The 18,148-nt window shown below is 35.9% G+C and overlaps 1 protein-coding gene across 4 annotated transcripts in view; it reads right to left on the bottom strand.

Moving 5' to 3' along the window:
- The window catches only part of LOC142350704 (cAMP-dependent protein kinase regulatory subunit-like), a 55,897-nt gene that overhangs the window by 6,896 nt on the left and 30,853 nt on the right, over positions 1–18,148 (bottom strand). For 3 of the 4 annotated variants that reach the window (XM_075402635.1, XM_075402638.1, XM_075402637.1), the window contains exons 2-4: positions 3,254–3,332; positions 2,309–2,445; positions 1,684–1,837 (exon numbers count right to left, since the gene is read on the bottom strand). In XM_075402635.1, coding sequence (XP_075258750.1) covers positions 1,684–1,837; positions 2,309–2,445; positions 3,254–3,332 — 370 coding nt within the window. Of the gene's footprint in view, positions 1–1,683; positions 1,838–2,308; positions 2,446–3,253; positions 3,333–7,122; positions 7,289–18,148 lie in introns of those variants that run through there. The other variant, XM_075402636.1, reaches the window with a different exon arrangement.

Genomic DNA, 18,148 nt, shown 5'->3' with positions numbered 1-18,148 from the left:
CGGAAGAATTGCTCTCGAACGACTTGTTGTAGCTCTAATCAATTGCAGTCTGCTTCAGTCGGGGGGGGGGGGGGCTAAATGGGCATAAGAAGTTCAATAGTGGGCTTCAAATCGAGGTTAACATACATTCATTAGAGGTTAACATATACCACTTTTAAGATTTAAATTTAAAATGACACCAATTTCGGCGCACTTTTCATTTGACTTTTGGTATTAAATATCCGCCAATTGGATTCAGCCGCTTGAAATTGTGATTGAGAAATTCAGATCACGCGAAACGCAAGAAGTCAAGGGCGCAAAAGTCACTCGAAAATTCAAAATTGTCAAGCGAAAATTTTGCATAAAAAAGACACACGTTTAAAATAATTGCTATGAACTACGTTCAAGAGCAATTAAAAACTTCTTTCGCTCAGAAAAAGTTAGTTCAAACGGCAATTTTACTCACTTTCACCATTAGGTCAACCCGCCGCCTGAACAAATAGTACTTAAAAAACCTTAAGAAAACCAATATTCCTCTTCGAGTCGTTAAAAAAGGAGAGCGCTTAAATAATAGCCGTTGAGCGGCTGATGGCGGCTATTAAAGATATCCCAACAAATGTCGCTAAATTAATTGAAATTTGGCAATAATTGTCTTAAATGGTTGTTCAGAAAAATTAGCTGTTAGTTTTCAAAGTTGTTAGAGTATTGCCCGTTTTGTGATCCTTTTTGTTTGGTGGCTTAGTCTAATTAATGGCAGATTCATCCTCTTTTTAATACGCATAAGAAACCATATAATGATTTCAATTTTACTTACTCTCTTAAAGAGTTCGACAAGAGTTGTTTTCAGTAACATCTGATTTTCCATTTTCCCCCCTTTTTGTACTTTTCATTGTCGAGTTCATTAATGAAAGTCCCATCGACTTTGTAATCAGGCAACCTTGAACCTATTTAATAGGTCCGTTTTGTAGCAAAGTGTGAAATTGAGGTTGGCGCCTTTCGTTTTTCAAAACAATTGAGCTCATTTCGATTTTGTTCTTACTTCTATAACGTGGTCCCTTATTCGTGTTTCTGAAAACTGAATCGCGCTTTATAATGTTTTATGTTTTTGTCTTATGACGTTTTATGACGTCGCTTATTTTCAAAAACTTAGGAAGTCAATTTCTGCCAAGATTGCAATAAACATTTGATTTCACTTGTGGAATTTTCGAAACAATGGATCTGATAAAATACTAGAGATCACCATAAATGCTCTTCGAGTCTAAAAGTCAATGCACCTATAGAATCCGATTTCTTTGAATCGTAAGTAATAGGAGCGCAATAAAAGCCTGATGTCTGGATGACGCGACTATTAAAAACAGAAAGATGATAATCTTCACTAATAAAGCTGTCTGTTTTCATTGTGTACTAATCAAAATTTAATTAGCACAGAAAAAATTCCAACAATTTGTTTGTAGTCTTGTATTTTTCAACCATATTTTGTAAAAACGCAAGTCAAGGAATTGGATAAGCGGAACATTATGTGCAAACGCACATTACCGAGCCTCCTTGCTAGTATTAAAGCAATGAATATTACTGAAGCTTTGCACTTGAGCTTAAATTTTCACAGAATGCAACCAAAGTGTATTATCAGCGCGAGAGAAAACAAACATTTAGCATTATTGAAGCTGACGCACAATTTCAATTCTGATTGTTCGGAGCACTAACCCTGAACAATGATGTTTTCGCCTGCTTTGTAGTCTTTTGGTTCCATGACATCAAAAATGTCGGATCTGGTCTTGTCGTCTAAGTACTTGAACAGGACGTTCTTGTTCAGGGCCTCCTGCAGAGCCAACATTTCCTGATACGTCTTGGGAATATCCTGAAAGAAGAAGGAAAAATTAATCACGTAACTGTCAGCCAACATGGGTAAAAATTAAAATGATTCAGATCACGCCAGCTATGAATCAAAGCTTTCTGACTTATTTTTGGATGCAACAAAAACCAGAGTTTTAAAAAGATTTTACAAAACTAAAATCTCTGTATAAAATTACCTTGCACCACATAGTTTCCGTGTTTTACTGCTTACCAATTGTCAATACCACAGTCAATTCTTAATTTATCCTGGTTTGAATTGTTTAGTATTCCCCGTATTAGAACCCCGTATTCCCAGCCGTGTAGTGGAGCGGCAAGATACGGCTTGTTGCCAGATATGGTTTTGACGTAGAACATAAAAATGCCCAAGTAGCACAATCATCATGTATCAATAATGCATAGCAAAATCGGTACACACGATGTTCACTAATCAAAATTGTCATCTATAAGACCTCAAAAAGTATCAAATTTGTTTTACTTTTTTGACATAGTTGGCGATGTCTTCCTCGGTGACAGCCTCTGATGAAACAGCACCCCTTCTGCTCTTCTGTGGTGCTCTCTTTGGTTGGAAATCGTCGGGCAAGATGTCATCGTCTATCTCTTCTGAGGTAGCGCCTACAACCCACAAGATTCATCAACAAAACAATCTTCAAAGATTTATCAACTATTTGTAAAAAAAAACATTAATCGATAAAGATATAAATTGAACAGGTCCCTTTTGTAAATTTCTAATAGTTGATGTTTATTTCTGATGAATCCAGTATGTTAATGCATTTCCCGGTTTCAAAAGAAGACAAACAGGAACTCTACCCAATAATAGGTACCCCACTCCCGACGGAAATAAACCCTCAACTTTAATGTTGAACCATTGCAGCGTCAACAAAATTAAATGAATTAGCGAGATTACATTTCATTCCACCCTCGCGGGTCATGGCCATACCAAGACCCCACAAAACCTATTATATTCACTGGAAAAAAATGACTTCAATTTTGTTTTCAATTTTGAGAAAAACATGCTGTATACAATAATAACAAAATGATATATACTATAATTAAAACTGAGGTTGACAAATGGTTCGTGCACAAATGAATGGCAGCTCTGGATCTCTATTCAACCTCATTTTTGCTGGATCCCATTACCATGAACTTCTTCATGACAAAATCTGACAGGTTGAAATTTGCAGTATGAATGTATAAATATATCCCAAGTATTAATTCTGTTAATTAATATCTGGATTCTAGGTTGAAAACAGTTGCATATTTCAATTGAATCTTAGAGCAGAAAAAGGAACGCTTTTTTATAATACCAACAGTACGGTATAAAAACAGTTCAAAACAACCGATAACTCGTAACTCAAACATGTATCTTATTTAGACATATTATGGATATTAACATGCATAAGAATAGAGTTATAATAGTCACCTAGGTTTGCACCTCCAGTGCCTGATGACCTGAGGCCAGTGGTAGTATCAGCGCCTGAACCAGAAGCCGATCTCATTTCCTAAACACAACACATATTAACTATTACTTACTAATGACAAAACAAGGGCAAAATTATAATTGAGACAATTGAAAACAGGCCCTTTTACGGCAAAAAGTTCTACCAGAGTACACTCTAGACTGAAAATATGTAAATAAGCAGTGAAGGAACTGTAATTTCGTAATCTCTGAAACCAATTTACTATAATTAAACATAACCGACTAAACGTCAGAAGAATTGCTCTCGAACGACTAGTGGGAGCTCTAATCAATTGCAGCCTGCTTCGATAGGAGGAGGGGAGGGGGGGGGGGGGGGGGGGGGAGGGGAGCCTAAATGGGACTAAAAAGTTCAATAGCTGGCTTCAAATAACCACATTAGAGGTTAACATATACCACTATTAAGCTTTAATGTGAAAAATGGCATCAGTTTCGGTGCACTTTTCATTTGACTTTTAGTATTAAATTGCCGTCAATTGAGATCACGCGAAATGCAAAAAGTCAAGGGCGTAAGTCTCTCAAAAAGTCAAAACGGTTATGCGAAAATTTTGCATTAAAAAAGACGCGTTTACAATAATTGCTTCTCTGTGAGTACAATTAAAAAGTCGTACTGTATACTTGCAATAATAAATTTTAAGTAAACAAAAACCCGATAAATGAAGACAAGGAAGATAAATAATTTAACAGTTAGTTCTATAAACCCTCCAAAATGGATCGAACGAGCTCCAAAAGGTTGATCTGATGCAAGTTATCAGAACTGTAGACTACTAAAATTGCCTTGATGGCAACGAAAAAACTACATAAAGGAAGATAACCAAAATTTGGTACACTTGCAAAACTAAATCTAATAAATATGACCTGTCACAGCATTTAACAAATTCAAGATAGATTTAGATACAGCATTTACCGAATCTAGATCTATTCAAAGCCTTTGATTCACCAAAGCATGAGACACAACAGCTAGAAAATATATAAATTCAAGAGAGCAATAAAGCGATCTAATAATAAGCTGTGATAAAATCATCTTTTTTCTCTTAGTTGAGTGAAACTAAAGATCTTCTTTTCTTTGCACTTCGTAACTGTCGGCCCTAGCATTCGGAATTCCTTCACCGCTCCCATCTCATAAGCCTCACTTGTCCTGAAAGTAGGGTATTTCCTTCCTTTTACCATGAATCAATGGGCGAGCGGTTGGGTTTTTCAGTAGCTATCCATGGGTGTGAGGCCAGCCTTAGCTTAATTGAAGGAGCGTGAGGTGAGCGCAGCGGGGGGGGGGGTCATGGGGATGCAACAGTGGGGGAGGGGGTTAACAGTGGGCGAGGGCAACGGGGGGAGGGCGAATTTTGGCTGCACGGGGCCCTTGCGGCCTGAACAATGAGCAGGGGTGGGGATAGGAGTCGAAGTGAGAGGGGACTGATGTAGAGAGGGGGGAGGGGGAGGTGGGTCAACCTCTAATAACGCCCATCACACTATAAGTATAAGTCTACAAAACAGGTTCTGTGAATCGCATACTTGGAGACTATTGAGCTGAAAGGCTCTAAGATCGTTTAATGCCCCCTGGGCGCTACCTGTTTACCCCGTTTTCGAGGACAGAAGTGAAATGGGTCAGACGAAAAATCGGTCAAGCGAAAAATCGCATAAAAAAGACCGACCGGACTAATATAATTGCTACAAACTTCGTTAAAAAATAACTCACTATCAGTCATCAGGGCAAATTAAGTGAACTTAATTAAGTGAAATTAGCACATTTATTTTTCAAAAATGCGAAAGAGTAACTATGTCACGAAATGAAGCAGTTCGGTCCCAGAACATTAAAAAATAAGGCTTTTCAGATAAAAACGAAAATCAAGACTAAACTACTAAAAATGGAAATGTTTAGAAGGGTTAGGTAAAAAGACAGATAGGTGCACGATGAATTCCTAAGAGGCCACTAATTATTAATAACAAATTTGCCAGCAACTTTATAAGGGAAGGTTTTTAGATAAAACAAAAAAAAGCAAAGAAACTAAGGTTTACTAATTTCGAAAATATGAAGAAACAGATTCTCTTACTTCTATAACTCAAAAATAGGAGTTTTTTCTAACAATTTTTTCAAGAAAAGAAATGAAAAAAGCTATATACACAATTTGATTGCAAAAAAATATAACCGACTAACGTCGGGCAAATCGCTCTCAAACTTCAGTCAAGAAGTTGACTTCGTCAGAAGCTAGCTACGGGTTAGAGATGATAGTTTTAGCTTAAATGAAGTTACGTGGGGTGAGTGCGGCAACACTCTTAAGACTCGCCCTTCCCAATATCAATTTGTCTCCAAAACAGTTTCGGTTAATCATTTAGTCTAGTAAGCTGAAAGGATCTAAGAGAACTTAATCCCCTCCGGTTGTTGCCTGTTTATCCCATTTTTGAAGACGGAAAGTCAAAAGGGTTCGACGAAAAACCCGTCAAGCGAAAAATAGCATAAAAAGACCACATCACTAATATAATAGCAAAACTTCGTTTGCGAGCAAATAAACATAGACAGACCAACTTTGCATGAACTGTTCTTCAAAAGGCGGGGAAATTGAATTCAGATGGGGTTTATAATGTATGATCCTTAACTCAATCCAAGGAATTTGAAAAAAAAACAGCTGAATGAACCCCAAAAAAGCTGCGGAGCAGTTTGCCCGCGGTAATTTAAAAAAACATTTTAGCCCTGAAAAGCAGAAACGAAATGTTTTTTTAAATGCTATGCCTGCAGCCTCCATCTCACCTATTAGAAGGATCAGTCTACAATTTTTCTGAAAAAAATTATCAAAAATTTCACAATGTTGGAATTTTCGCTTAACTTTCACATGGGAAAAGGCAATAACTTACGGTTGAATAATGAGTTGAGCACTACCAGCAGGCATGTTGCCTTGATAAAAATATACTAATACAGATGCTGTAACTACGCCAAAAACCGGAATATTTTTGTTTAAAATTATTATCTGTAAAAAACAATTACAATTATTGACTAAATTTAATTTTAGAAGTGGCTTTAATTTTGATTATTGAGTTTTAAATTGCTTTGATGAGCTTAGACAGCTTTGGTCAATGCTTAGGTGAGATCTTTATAGACAATATCAAGCATTGGAAGAGGTAGATTTAGAAAAAAAAATCCGCTTTCATCTAAATTACCAATGCGGTTACCCCCAAAATTTTCTTTAGCTTTGAGTGTATTTTTTGAGATGAGGAATAAACTGTAGTCCCTCAACCAATGGATTTTAGAATAATTGTAAAAACTGGCCAAATAGGGTTGCGCAGAAAAGTACTAGAATGAGGTAAAAGTTGGGAGACTCTTGATGTGGTCACTTTGGTTCTTTTCGATCAAACAAATTTTTGTCATCTTTGCTTTGGGACTGTTGTTTTTACTACAGTTTAAAATTCCAAGTTTATGGGAGAAAAAAAGTTTCTGGCAAAAGTGAAAAAATTTCTACAATTTGATTTTTTGGGGGCCACGTTAGCTGAGTTCAGCTTTTACAAAAAGAATCTAACTAATATGTGCGGGTGCTCATTACAGAGGCTTTAAAGATGTTAAACTATAATTCTTCTTTCTGTTGAAACTTTAACGATGTCTAAATTTATTAAGTTTACTTTTAACGTGCATGGAATATTAATTTTGTAATACTTCCACCTCGGTCACAAACCAAAAACAGGGTAAAATTTATTTTTATAACTAGAGCGAAACTGATACTTGCACGTTAGCAACAAAGCAAAAAATTGCGAGGTAAATTTTTATTGCAATCCCATAAAAACAAACACCTGAACTGACTCGCCAGCAAAGGTAACTTATTGCCACTTACCATTTTATGCCAATAAAATATGGGTAAAATAAGCCACCGAGACTACAGAAAAAGAACTGTACAGGTTTTAAAACTGACCACAGTGAACTAAAAGAGCAAATCTTAAGCGAAATTCAATTAAATTGTAAATCCCAACACAGCTAGAGTGAAATCACTCGAGATTTAGATTCAAATTGAGTTCAAGTTCCTCAAGTCAAGACATAAAACAAACTATTAGGCTTTTACCACCTAGCTACGTCCAATCAACTATCACGTATTGAGAATACATATGCACCGCGCTCTACTTTGAACCGCAATGATTTACAAAATAACAAATAAAATTCAGCGCCTAAGACTTCAAATTATATCGCTACGCAAATGTTGGATTTGTTTGACCTCCATTAGGCGCTCTTTCGGTTGGTGACTTTTAATGAGGCTTTGCTTTGTTGTGTTGCAAAGCCTATTCGATCAAATATTCAGAAGGGAAACCGAAAGGTATTAAGGCCTAAAAATACTACCTTGGAAAACTTTTGAATAATAGCCGTAAAACTTTCAAAATTTCATATCACACTGAGGTGGGAGAGGGTTGAAATTTTAAGATTAGGAACCGCCCTTCATACCCTGAAATTATCTCCTCGAAACAGTTTTGATTACTCACATACTTAAAGACTAGTAAGGTGTAAGGCTCTAAAAGAGCTGCTCAGCCACTTGATGCCCTCAGAGCGTTACCTGTGATCCCGGTCAAATGGCTCAGACGAGAAATCAGTAAAGCGAAAAATCACTTAAAAAAGACCACAGGACTAACAATTTCTACGAACTTCGTTTGAGAGCTTTGAGAATTTTCGCAAATTTCTTTTAAAATATCTTAACTAAGGTTTCTGTTGTTAAAATGTGGCTTACACCAGAAATGCCAACCATCAAAAGTAAATTTTTTCCTCAATCTACAAAAAGTTTAAAATAGATCTTCATCAAATGAAAAAGCCTCAGCTGAGCGTATGAAACCTTAGATTATATAACCACATAAGCTACTAATCACGGCTAGAAATTATACTAATTTTATGAATAGCTTCTGCTAACCAATCATTCGGTTTTCCGTCATTTCAGCGCTTAAGAACAAGAATCAGACTTGAGTACGCAAATGGTGTCTTTCAAAATCATTTCTCTTCAATATCAAATTCTCTCGGGGCCAATAGGTCACGAAATGGATCGATTTTTGTCAACTTGAACGACTCTCAATCTTTTCGTTAGCTTAATGAAAGCACCTTACTTGGCGACAAAGATGCACCATTAAAAATGAACACATAATAGGTACATGCAAATAACCTGCAAAATACCCATATGGTTTCGAATCACTCCGTCCCGACCATACAAAATTCTTGTTCAGGATCAATGATACAGAAAAATACGGTTTTGATCAATGAAATAAACAAACTGTAAAGGAAAGAGTACGTAATTTAGCATAGGACATGCGCAAGTAGATTTAACAGTTCCCTACCTACTTTTTTTTCATTGTATTTTAACAATATCGTGTAGAAAAATCAGCTCAAAACAAGTATATTATTCCAATTCCTATGAATAAGTTAAACAAAAAGGTACGAGTTTTATATCGAGCACATTTGAAACATTTTCGCTTTTTTTGGGTTAAATTTGGGTTAAAAAAATAAAGTACCCAGGAAGATACAGACAAATTCATGCTCAATTGATCAAAGAAGAACTTCAGATACAAGAACATGTGAACGAAACTGATGAGTTTTCCGAGAAACAAGCAATACCAGAAAAAAATTTAGCAAAGCAAATTGGAATTGCCACGGTGGGAGGGGGGTCTTTGACTCCACCACGGGGCCCTTACGACCTGAACGTTGTGCAGGGGTGGGGAGGGATTGTGTGTGTGTGGGGGGGATCATGTACGTGGGGGGTGTTGTTGTTGTGTGGGGGTGGGGGGTCAACCTTTAAGAACCGCCCTTCACACCATAAGTACCCAAAAAGTTTCTGTGAATCGCATACTTGGAGACTAGTGAGCTGAAAAGCTCTGAGAGAACTTAATGCGCTGGGCGCTACCTGTTGATTCCGTTTTTGAGGACGAAAAGTGAAATGCGTCAGACAAAGATCGATCAAGCAAAAAATCGCATAAAAAACCAACAAGACTAAATTAATTACTACATAATTCGTTTGAGAGCAATTAAACATTTGATTTATTTACCAATTGCAGTGATTAGTTTGAGAGAAAAAAGGTTTAAAAGAATTAGAAAAAAGTTTAAAAGAAAAGTGAAGCTCATAAATTGTTTCAAAACAGCTCTCAAATAGTACGCAATCAGACACAACTCAAAAAAAGATGCTTATTTCTAATTACTATCTTTGAAACGTGGAGTAAAAATTACAACTTTTAGGGCACAGATTCGTTCGAATTAGTTGTTACTGTGACGGGCTGGTTCACCTTACAAAAACATAGATTTGACTTATTATTGGGAGCTGAACATGGCAATTGTAATTTTTTGTTTTCCTCTGAGACCACAACGATGACCACCTTACAAAATCCAAAAAAAAACATTTTCAATTATCTCCGAAAGAAAAAAACTTGGAACCAGTTTTTCCAAATATTAACAACTATCCCTTAAGCAATTTGACAGAGAAATTGCGAAAACGAGTACAAGCTCGTGTTTTTAACTTATCTTCTGTTTCTGATCCATCTGTTACTAACCTATGACAAATATAACGGACAAGCAAAAGAAAAAAATTTGATTTAAGAAACGTCATCAAGTCCACAATACGGGCTTCGCTCCGCTTCGTTTTGCAGTCCTTAAAAAACAAGATGAGGCTAAAAAAATTTACCTCAAATACTAAAATTGAACTTTTTAGCTATAGCAGATGTGATTTAGTAATATATGAGGTTATCATAGGGGTCATTTAAGTTCTTCGGCTATGTAGGGTTAATATGGGTTCATAACTTTTTGCCAGTTAGGTTCTCTTATGCAAATTTAGGACAACAGATTTTCCACATGAAGCGATACGAGAAAAATCATTGAGATAGAATCATTGAAAAGAACCATTGTTGAGAAGACATTTTCAATTTTGTTTAAATTTTTTCTGCTTTTTTTCCACACAGGCAGAACGGTTTAAAGCAACATATTTTAGCTGCCTGACTATTTTTATCTTGAAGTTCTGGGGGTTTTCTGCCAACCTTAGCTTAGAAAGAAAACGAGCAGATTATATAGTTTTTCCCGCGTCTCATGAGCATTGAGCAAATAAATGTTTCTAAAGGTAAATGGAATATTTATAGATCGAAAAAGCGCGTGTAGATTTTTTCAATCAGATTTGAAAAACCTTTCAAAATTTATCTGATTTATCACAATAATCGCTTAGGTTCAGCAAAACATGTTACCCGCATTTGCTTTGTTTTGAAAATTGGCACTGCTGCAGACAAAAAAGTAGTTCAAGCATACTTCGGTGCAAATTTTACAATTTTGAACATTATCTTGAAATAATTTGCCACAGATTGTCTTCTGACGGTTGCTGAGTTTGTTAGAACAACTACACAATACATTTTTCACCCATTAGATTTATTGGTTTTGAAATACTGACTCAATATAAATCGGAGTTTTTTTTAAAATTTCCGAAATAAACATAATCTCAAACGTTCTCAGAACTAAACATAACCTCAAACGAATTGCTCTCGAACCACTACCCGGGGGATTTTATTATTGTACTTTATTTCACAGGTAGATCACAGGTCTTTGAGAAAAATTTATATGAGTCGAAACGTACGGACGTAAAAGTTAATCGAAAGGTCTCAAGCGGTCAAGCTAAACATTTTGCATGAAGGGTCCCTCTTCTGTGCACTAGAAAAAACTGAAGAGGACTTGCTTCTGAAGCGGCCTTGCTTCAGCAATACAAACTGTAGAATACCAACCCTTTCCGAGTTGTAAAGACACGCAACGAAAACAGAATTGATTCAAAAGCTTCGTACGAGAGAAATTAAATTTCACCTATGTTTACACAAGATTAAAAATTTGTCTTTCAGTATTAATTTTTTTTTGAGAAGTTGTCTTCATAGGGTCAAAAATGAAGTACAATTTGAAAGCTAGACTGACATGTTCCAAGGACTGTCGCTTTTTTCAGCGTTTACGTTAAGTATTCGAAATGTCTCAAGAAAAAGCCAAAAGAAAAATTTAAATTCATTTAACTGGCAATGGGTAGGTATGAATGATACACGAAAATTCCACTTTCAAATAAAGCCCAAAGAAACAACTGAGCTTAACTTGTCATATGAAAAAAACTCAATAACTCAAAATCAAACCGAATGTCAAGATCATGTATATGATATCATGCATCGCAAACAACTACGTCTGCTCTTTCATTGATCATTTTTCTCGGCCGAATTATCCCTCGAAAGAAATGGCTAAAAAGCATTCTAATCTTTCTAAGCTATAACTACAGCAGAGATTTTCTACAACCTACGAAGGGTTCTATAAAACAATAAAGGTTTCAAAAACAATCTTGACACTTCACAATTAAAGTCGAGATGAAACAATTGAAACACTTTAATCCTAAACCAGCGCATGAATTTGTCAAATGGAACCATAAACTCTCATAAATATGCTCACGCAATATTTGCAGCACAATGGCACTGTAAACAAAAGCAAACAAAACAAAACACGCTTTCAAACTATAGGTCACAACCAGCATTCCTCATTATATCAGTACCAATTCTCAAGAATTCAGTTTGTTGTTGAGACATTCCTTACAGTCTTTGACAAATGCAAGGCAAGCATGCAAATTTAATACCACCGAGCTTTTAAAGCTATCACGTTGAAAGTGCTATTTAACCGCCTAACCTCTCGCGCGCGCGTGTGTATATACACAAGAACAGCACACACCTTAGACAAATTGATCAGTTCTGGAGCAAATACTCAAAACAGTCAAAGGAAAATAAATGGAAACGATTAGGAAAAGGCGGAGCTTTTCCAATTAATCGAAAGACCGCTTGTCCGAAATGCCATTTTTAGAGCTCGTGGCATCGTTTAGAAATACCGCCGCTTAAAATGCCCAAATTATCTAGTCGAGTTGAATTATAAAAGAACGAATTGCCCTCAAAATGCAAAGATTATTCTAGAACAATATTAAATTTCATGGATTTTTTTGCGGCGGAAGCTGTGTTGACGCTAGAAACAATTTTGCCCTATGCATCGGTTGGTTGATATTGAAATAAGAATGAAATGATCGAACATGCAAACTTCACAGTCAAAACTGTGAAATCAAATCAACCTGATTTTCTGTTATTTAATTTACGCCAGCCCGTTCCCTAAATTAATGTCCAGTCTAAGACTCAATCCGAACCCCCTCCCTCACCAACCACCCACACACTAATGCAAACACACGTACATACATATAAAACACGGACACTCGTGCAATCTTTTCCTTCGTTAAATCAGAACTACGCGTGTCCACACATACATACATACATACATACACAACAGCATAGAATTCCAGTAGCATGGATTAGCTTTTTTAAATCACTTCTCCGCTCGTATGGCCTCCAAATAAAATCCATTGATAGATTCAATTCATGGGGAGATTTATTTTGAAGAGTACAGTTACCACTAATCCTTCTTCAGACGAATTTAAAATGGAGCATGAAAAGTCAGTTGGTCATTTCTCAGTTTTTATTGACAAAAATCTTCACAAGTTGTTCTCTGTACAAAAGAATTTATGTTCTTTGACGTTTAGATCAAAAACATAGTGATTATAATTTTTATGAGCTCTCTAATTTGTGCAATCTACAGGCCACTTTGATATTCTGGCTCTACCAAAATTGAAACAAATATACATTTTCTTAATACACCACAATTCAAATCTCTGACTTGCTACCAATCAAAGCAGAACTTGTAGCACACCCAAAGCATAAGAACACTGTACGCGGAAAAACTTACGGAAAATGCTCCTGGCAGATTAATTTTCGTACGATAAATGGGAAAGGGAAAATTACAAACGACAAATGGTCATTTTTTCGCAATGAAAAAGAAAAGAAAGAAATTATTTCTCCAAAGTAAAATCATAGATTTTTAATTTTCGCAACAATAAACACGAAGAGGACAAATAGACGGGTTCAATTGACCCACTTAAAGATTGCCCATAATTCATATAAAAGAAATAGTATAATCACAAACAACATTTATTTTCAAATTAAAGAGAGTAATTTTTTTGCACTTTTTTTGAGTTCTCACGTGCGTTCAGGCAATCCATTGGACTAACTGCAACACTTTATCCTGCAAGAGGTCAAAATCATAATCCCCGAGCACCGATTTTTTAGTGAGTATCCCTGAATGAGTGATAAAAAAATGCTTATGGAATTTGCTGAAGTTTTATGATTGATTATAAAGCGAGCGAATACAAACATACCCGGCAGATTGCCGGAAAATAGCCGCCGTTGATTCCAATAAGCATGATTGGGATTGAACGAATAGAATATATTGAAAAAAAAAAAGATTTTTGTACAAAAATATTTTTTAAGTCCGATTTATTTTGATGGCATTTCGTAGTTGAACATACTTCTGTTTCTTAGAGAGAGGCTAGCTACTATCAACACCAATAAGCATTAGAGGTGGTAACTAAGACTTATAGGAACGACGTTCAAATAGCGGGCATATAAAATTGGGCTTTATGGGTTTATCCCGTTTCTATTTCTGACTTCAATTTTTTTATACCGACTCTGTTCATTTTGAATTGCTTTGCTTAGCAACTGATGTTCAAACTCACTTTTAGCAGATTGAGAGAAGAGAGAAACTAGGCTAGAGAAGTCAAAAAGATTTCACGCAAAATGTCGAAAAAGCGGCAAAATGGTAAAGCGAAAAAAAGTTTGACGAAGTAAAAAAACATAGCAGGACAAGTCCTGACGTACAATTCAAAAATTTTCATTGACTAAACAGAAAAACTAGACCTAGAATGGACTATGAGTGAATTAAGAAAACCATTTTAAAAAAGTCAGATCAAAAAAATAAAAAAAAAACAGAAAATCAATGTCAAAAAGCCGCATATGAACAAAAAAAAACCACTAACGAGAAATGAAAATTGAATTCAAACAAAAAACTAGGCCTATAATGAGCTGTGAACGGGTTGGGAAAACCATTTAAAAAAATCCGATCAAAAACTCGAAAAAACAGTAAAAATCAGAGTGAAATTGCCGCATGTGAACAAAAAACCACTACCGAGAAACCGAATTTTTGTTCAAACACCATTTTCTCACTCTACTTTAAAATTAGAGCGAAAAAATTTCACGCCGCAAAACCACTCGCTTTTTCGCTCCATTTCCTGTTTCGGCGTGACCAAAATCACTACTCCAATTTGACTTCAAAAATCATGAAAATGTGTGAACAGATCTTAAAAAAAAAAAAGACAGCGCCCCAATACAATTCAAATTCTTTGAATTGTAAAAAAAAAATACGAGCGCAATAATAGCCGGCTGAGAAGATGAGGGCGGCTATTAATAAAATACCGTTGGCGAGCAAAAACGTCACATCCAAAGCAAACGCTCAAAATTAATCAAGCAGATCAAATTTTGCATGAATGAATGAAGTAAATACGTTAGCTCTCGCAACAAATAATTAAGTCAATTTAACAATGGCCAAGCCAAAGTGCCATTTAGGAAATACTCAGATTTATGAATGATTTGAAATAGTAATACTTGAATGTCTATGTCCGGAAGAATTGGCTCTAAAAGGATGTTTACATCAGCCTGAAGTAGAGTAAAATTGTACCTCAAAAAAGCTCGTGGCTCCAAACACCGAATAGCAACCAGTCAACGATTTAGCCGATTTGAAACTGTTGATTAATGAATGCACTTTGGACAGATACAAATCTTGGCCTAGAAATCAGTTAATGGTAGCAAAATTTATGACCAGGTTACCTGTAATTTTTACATTTAAAGCTGGGGCATAAAAGATGCTAGGCAAACAAATTCTTGCAATGACCTCAGAAAAAAAAATTTAATGAGTTCTTCACTAAACGAAGGAGATAACAATAATCAGATTTAACTTCAGCGCTAAAATTGCGCGAATGCACTTTTGTTGGAACTAAGATGAAATATGTAAAAGATGTTAAGAGCACGAAAAATGTTCTAACCTTGCGGCAATTTTAGCCAGATTAGTTTTTCTACATTCTTGTTGTTGAAGCTGTCGCTAAAGCAATTCGCAGGTAATTTTGGCGTGATACCAGCGCGTATTGCCGTCTATAACTGGTACCTTACCTGCATTTCTAACATTAAAAAATATACATATTGGTAATAATGTGACTGCCTATCCACAACTTGCTTGTGGTGGGGCGACCTTTCTGCATTTATGCCATGGTGAATGTCATGTGGTCTCCAGGAGGGGAATCGTCAAAATCGGGTGAAAGGGGCAAGGAAGGCGGATTATTCTGTGCAATTTGGTCGTGTTGTCTTCTACCTCTACTTGTCTTTCCCACAGGTCAATCACTTTCAGATCTGTGGTGTTCTTATTGTAGCTGAAAATCTTTTACGTCATGTAGTGCTACTTCACATTTGGGACAGCGGTTATCAACATTGCTACAGATCCTACTCAAGTAAGAGTTTAGCAGAGGGCAGTATCCAGTTCTCAGTTGTGCCAATCAGATACGTGCAATTCGTGGCAGCGTTTTTTTGTTATCTTTGGTGGAGGCTGCCTAATTTCTTGCTGTCTCTTCAACCGTATGTCGGTGGATACTTTTGAGCGCATTTTTTAATTCTTTGTCATATAATTGCTTGCTATAGTTTGTGTGTTGTTTCACGCAGTCCCCATAAGTTAAATTTAGTGTCGGTCTCATGGCACGAAAACTGGTTGAGGAGGTTGTTTTCTGATCAGCACGGTGGCTCTGACAACTGCCGGCTAGAAACTGCTCTGCTAACATTTCCGTGTGAGCTTTAACAGGCAGCATTTCACTTCATGTAATTGATGTCAGATATTTTTACACAGCCAATAATCGTGCGAAGAGCAAAGTTTTGTTGTGTTTGCAGGTGGTTCAAGTTTGTATTGCTGATGTGTGAGCCCAAATGGGAGCACAGTAGTTCAGGACGCTCCAACAGATAGCTTTGTAAGTCACTGAGAGTGTCCCTTTTGTGCAGCCCACGTCGCTACCAGCAATCACAGACTGCGAGAAAAAGGTTTGTGCGGCGGGTTTTTCTACATTAAATTTGAGATCTGGAAGTTTTAATTCCAGTAAAATTTTTATTTGTGGAGATCTTCGATGCCCTAGTGGACTGTGCAGTAACCATCAAACTTCGCGTTTATCCTCTCTCCGGCTTTTTTATACCGGCACTTCCAGTATTGAATATGCAATTCAAGACAGCATGGACCTCCAGTTGAAAAAGTGACTGAAATAAAGTCACCCGCGAAAAAACTTGTTAGGAAGAAACGTGAACATACACATAATGAAGCAATTATTGAAAAATCGTTAAGTAGATACAAATAAATGAGGAAAAATCGTGATTCACTTTTAACGACTCAAAGTGGAGTATTGGTCAAGCCCTTTTAGGATTCGAAGACTTCATGATGGTGTTCCTTCTTAAATTTTTAGTGGGGAGAACATTGTAACAAAAATTAAGGGGAGAAAAAAGTGAGCAATGATTTATTGAAAAATTTGATGAGTAGAGAGAAAAGAACGGTCACTTTTTTCGAACCGCTTCCCAATTTTCATAACTCGCCATCGCAGTCAGAAAACCCAATAAGTCATCAACACTTATTTATATTGTTTCTCAGTATTTATAATTTTTTCTGGCGCGGAGCTGGTTTATGCGTCTACTGAAGTTGAAATGGAACTCTGACGCATTAATTGCTTCATAGGCGGGGTTTTTCCTTTCAGCTAAGAAAAAGGAGTGATAAATTATCCACGACTCTTTCTGAGAGAAATGTAGTGGTAAAAATACTTTTCTCTGAGCAAGCAAAAATTATTGTTCATGTGCGAATTTTCAAAGGCGATTTAGGTTTCAATTATTTTTTACCGAACAGTTTCCATTAGGCTAGCTTATTGAAATGTTCATAGAATACAGTACCAAGAATTTTCACTAGCCGTTTGGAAATTTTTATTGTTACTAAGAAATTTATTTATTAGGTCTTTGGTGATGTAGGCACTTTGCGGTTTGTTTGCCTCGTTTTCCCTATTAGTTTAAATTATCATCATTTTCTTTTTAAGTTTTCTTTAGTCAACGTCACATTTTCAAATATATATATGTTGAAATAATTACCAAATACATGAGATTTTTCAGATTTTTGTGTTCTCTCAAGATATTGAATTAATTCTTGATTTCTTAATGATGAAGATTTTGTTCAATGAAGACTTTCATAGATCATGAAAGAAATTTTAGCCAGATGGGAAATTGAGACTGTTGGATACAGCCTCGTCGGGGAATTGGTAGGTTTGTTTGATTTCATAGCAATTGATTTTCTTTTTATTTAGGCTTTGTCTTTGTAACTGCATGATGTTATAATGTTACTGCGGTACAATTTTGGTGTCGATGTATTCTCAATGATACTTTTCAAGCAATTATATTGTTACTCTTTAAATTCAACTCTAAGCAAATTTTAATGATTTTTTCATTCATTTTTGTGTTTGCAATTTCATTGTACTGAAATTTAAGTGACAGTTCAGTTTTCAAATAATTTTAAAACTTTTTTTCTAAATTATATTGAAACCTAAATAGACAATATATAAGAGACCACGAATAAGAAACATACCCGGCAGATTGCCGTAAAATAGCCGCCGTTGATTCCAATAAGCATGATTGGGATTGAAAGAATAGAAGATATTAAAAAAAGATTTTTGTACAAAAACATTTTTTTAGTCCGATTTATTTTGATGGCATTTCGTAGTTTAACATAACGTACTTCTGTTTCTTAGAGAGAGGCTACAGGGGCTACTATCAATACCAATAAGCATTAGAGATGGTAACTAAGACTTATAGGAACGACGTTCAAATAGCGGGCATCTAAAATTAGGCTTTATGGGTTTATCCCGTTTGTACTTCTGACTTCAATTTTTTATACCGATTCTGTTCATTTTG

The sequence above is a fragment of the Convolutriloba macropyga genome, chromosome 12, assembly GCF_964194025.1.
Source record: "Convolutriloba macropyga chromosome 12, txConMacr16.3, whole genome shotgun sequence".
In the NCBI taxonomy this organism is placed as follows: domain Eukaryota; kingdom Metazoa; phylum Xenacoelomorpha; order Acoela; family Convolutidae; genus Convolutriloba; species Convolutriloba macropyga.
The sequence above is the reverse complement of the archived record's forward strand: the minus strand, read 5'-3'. Positions and strand labels throughout refer to the sequence as shown.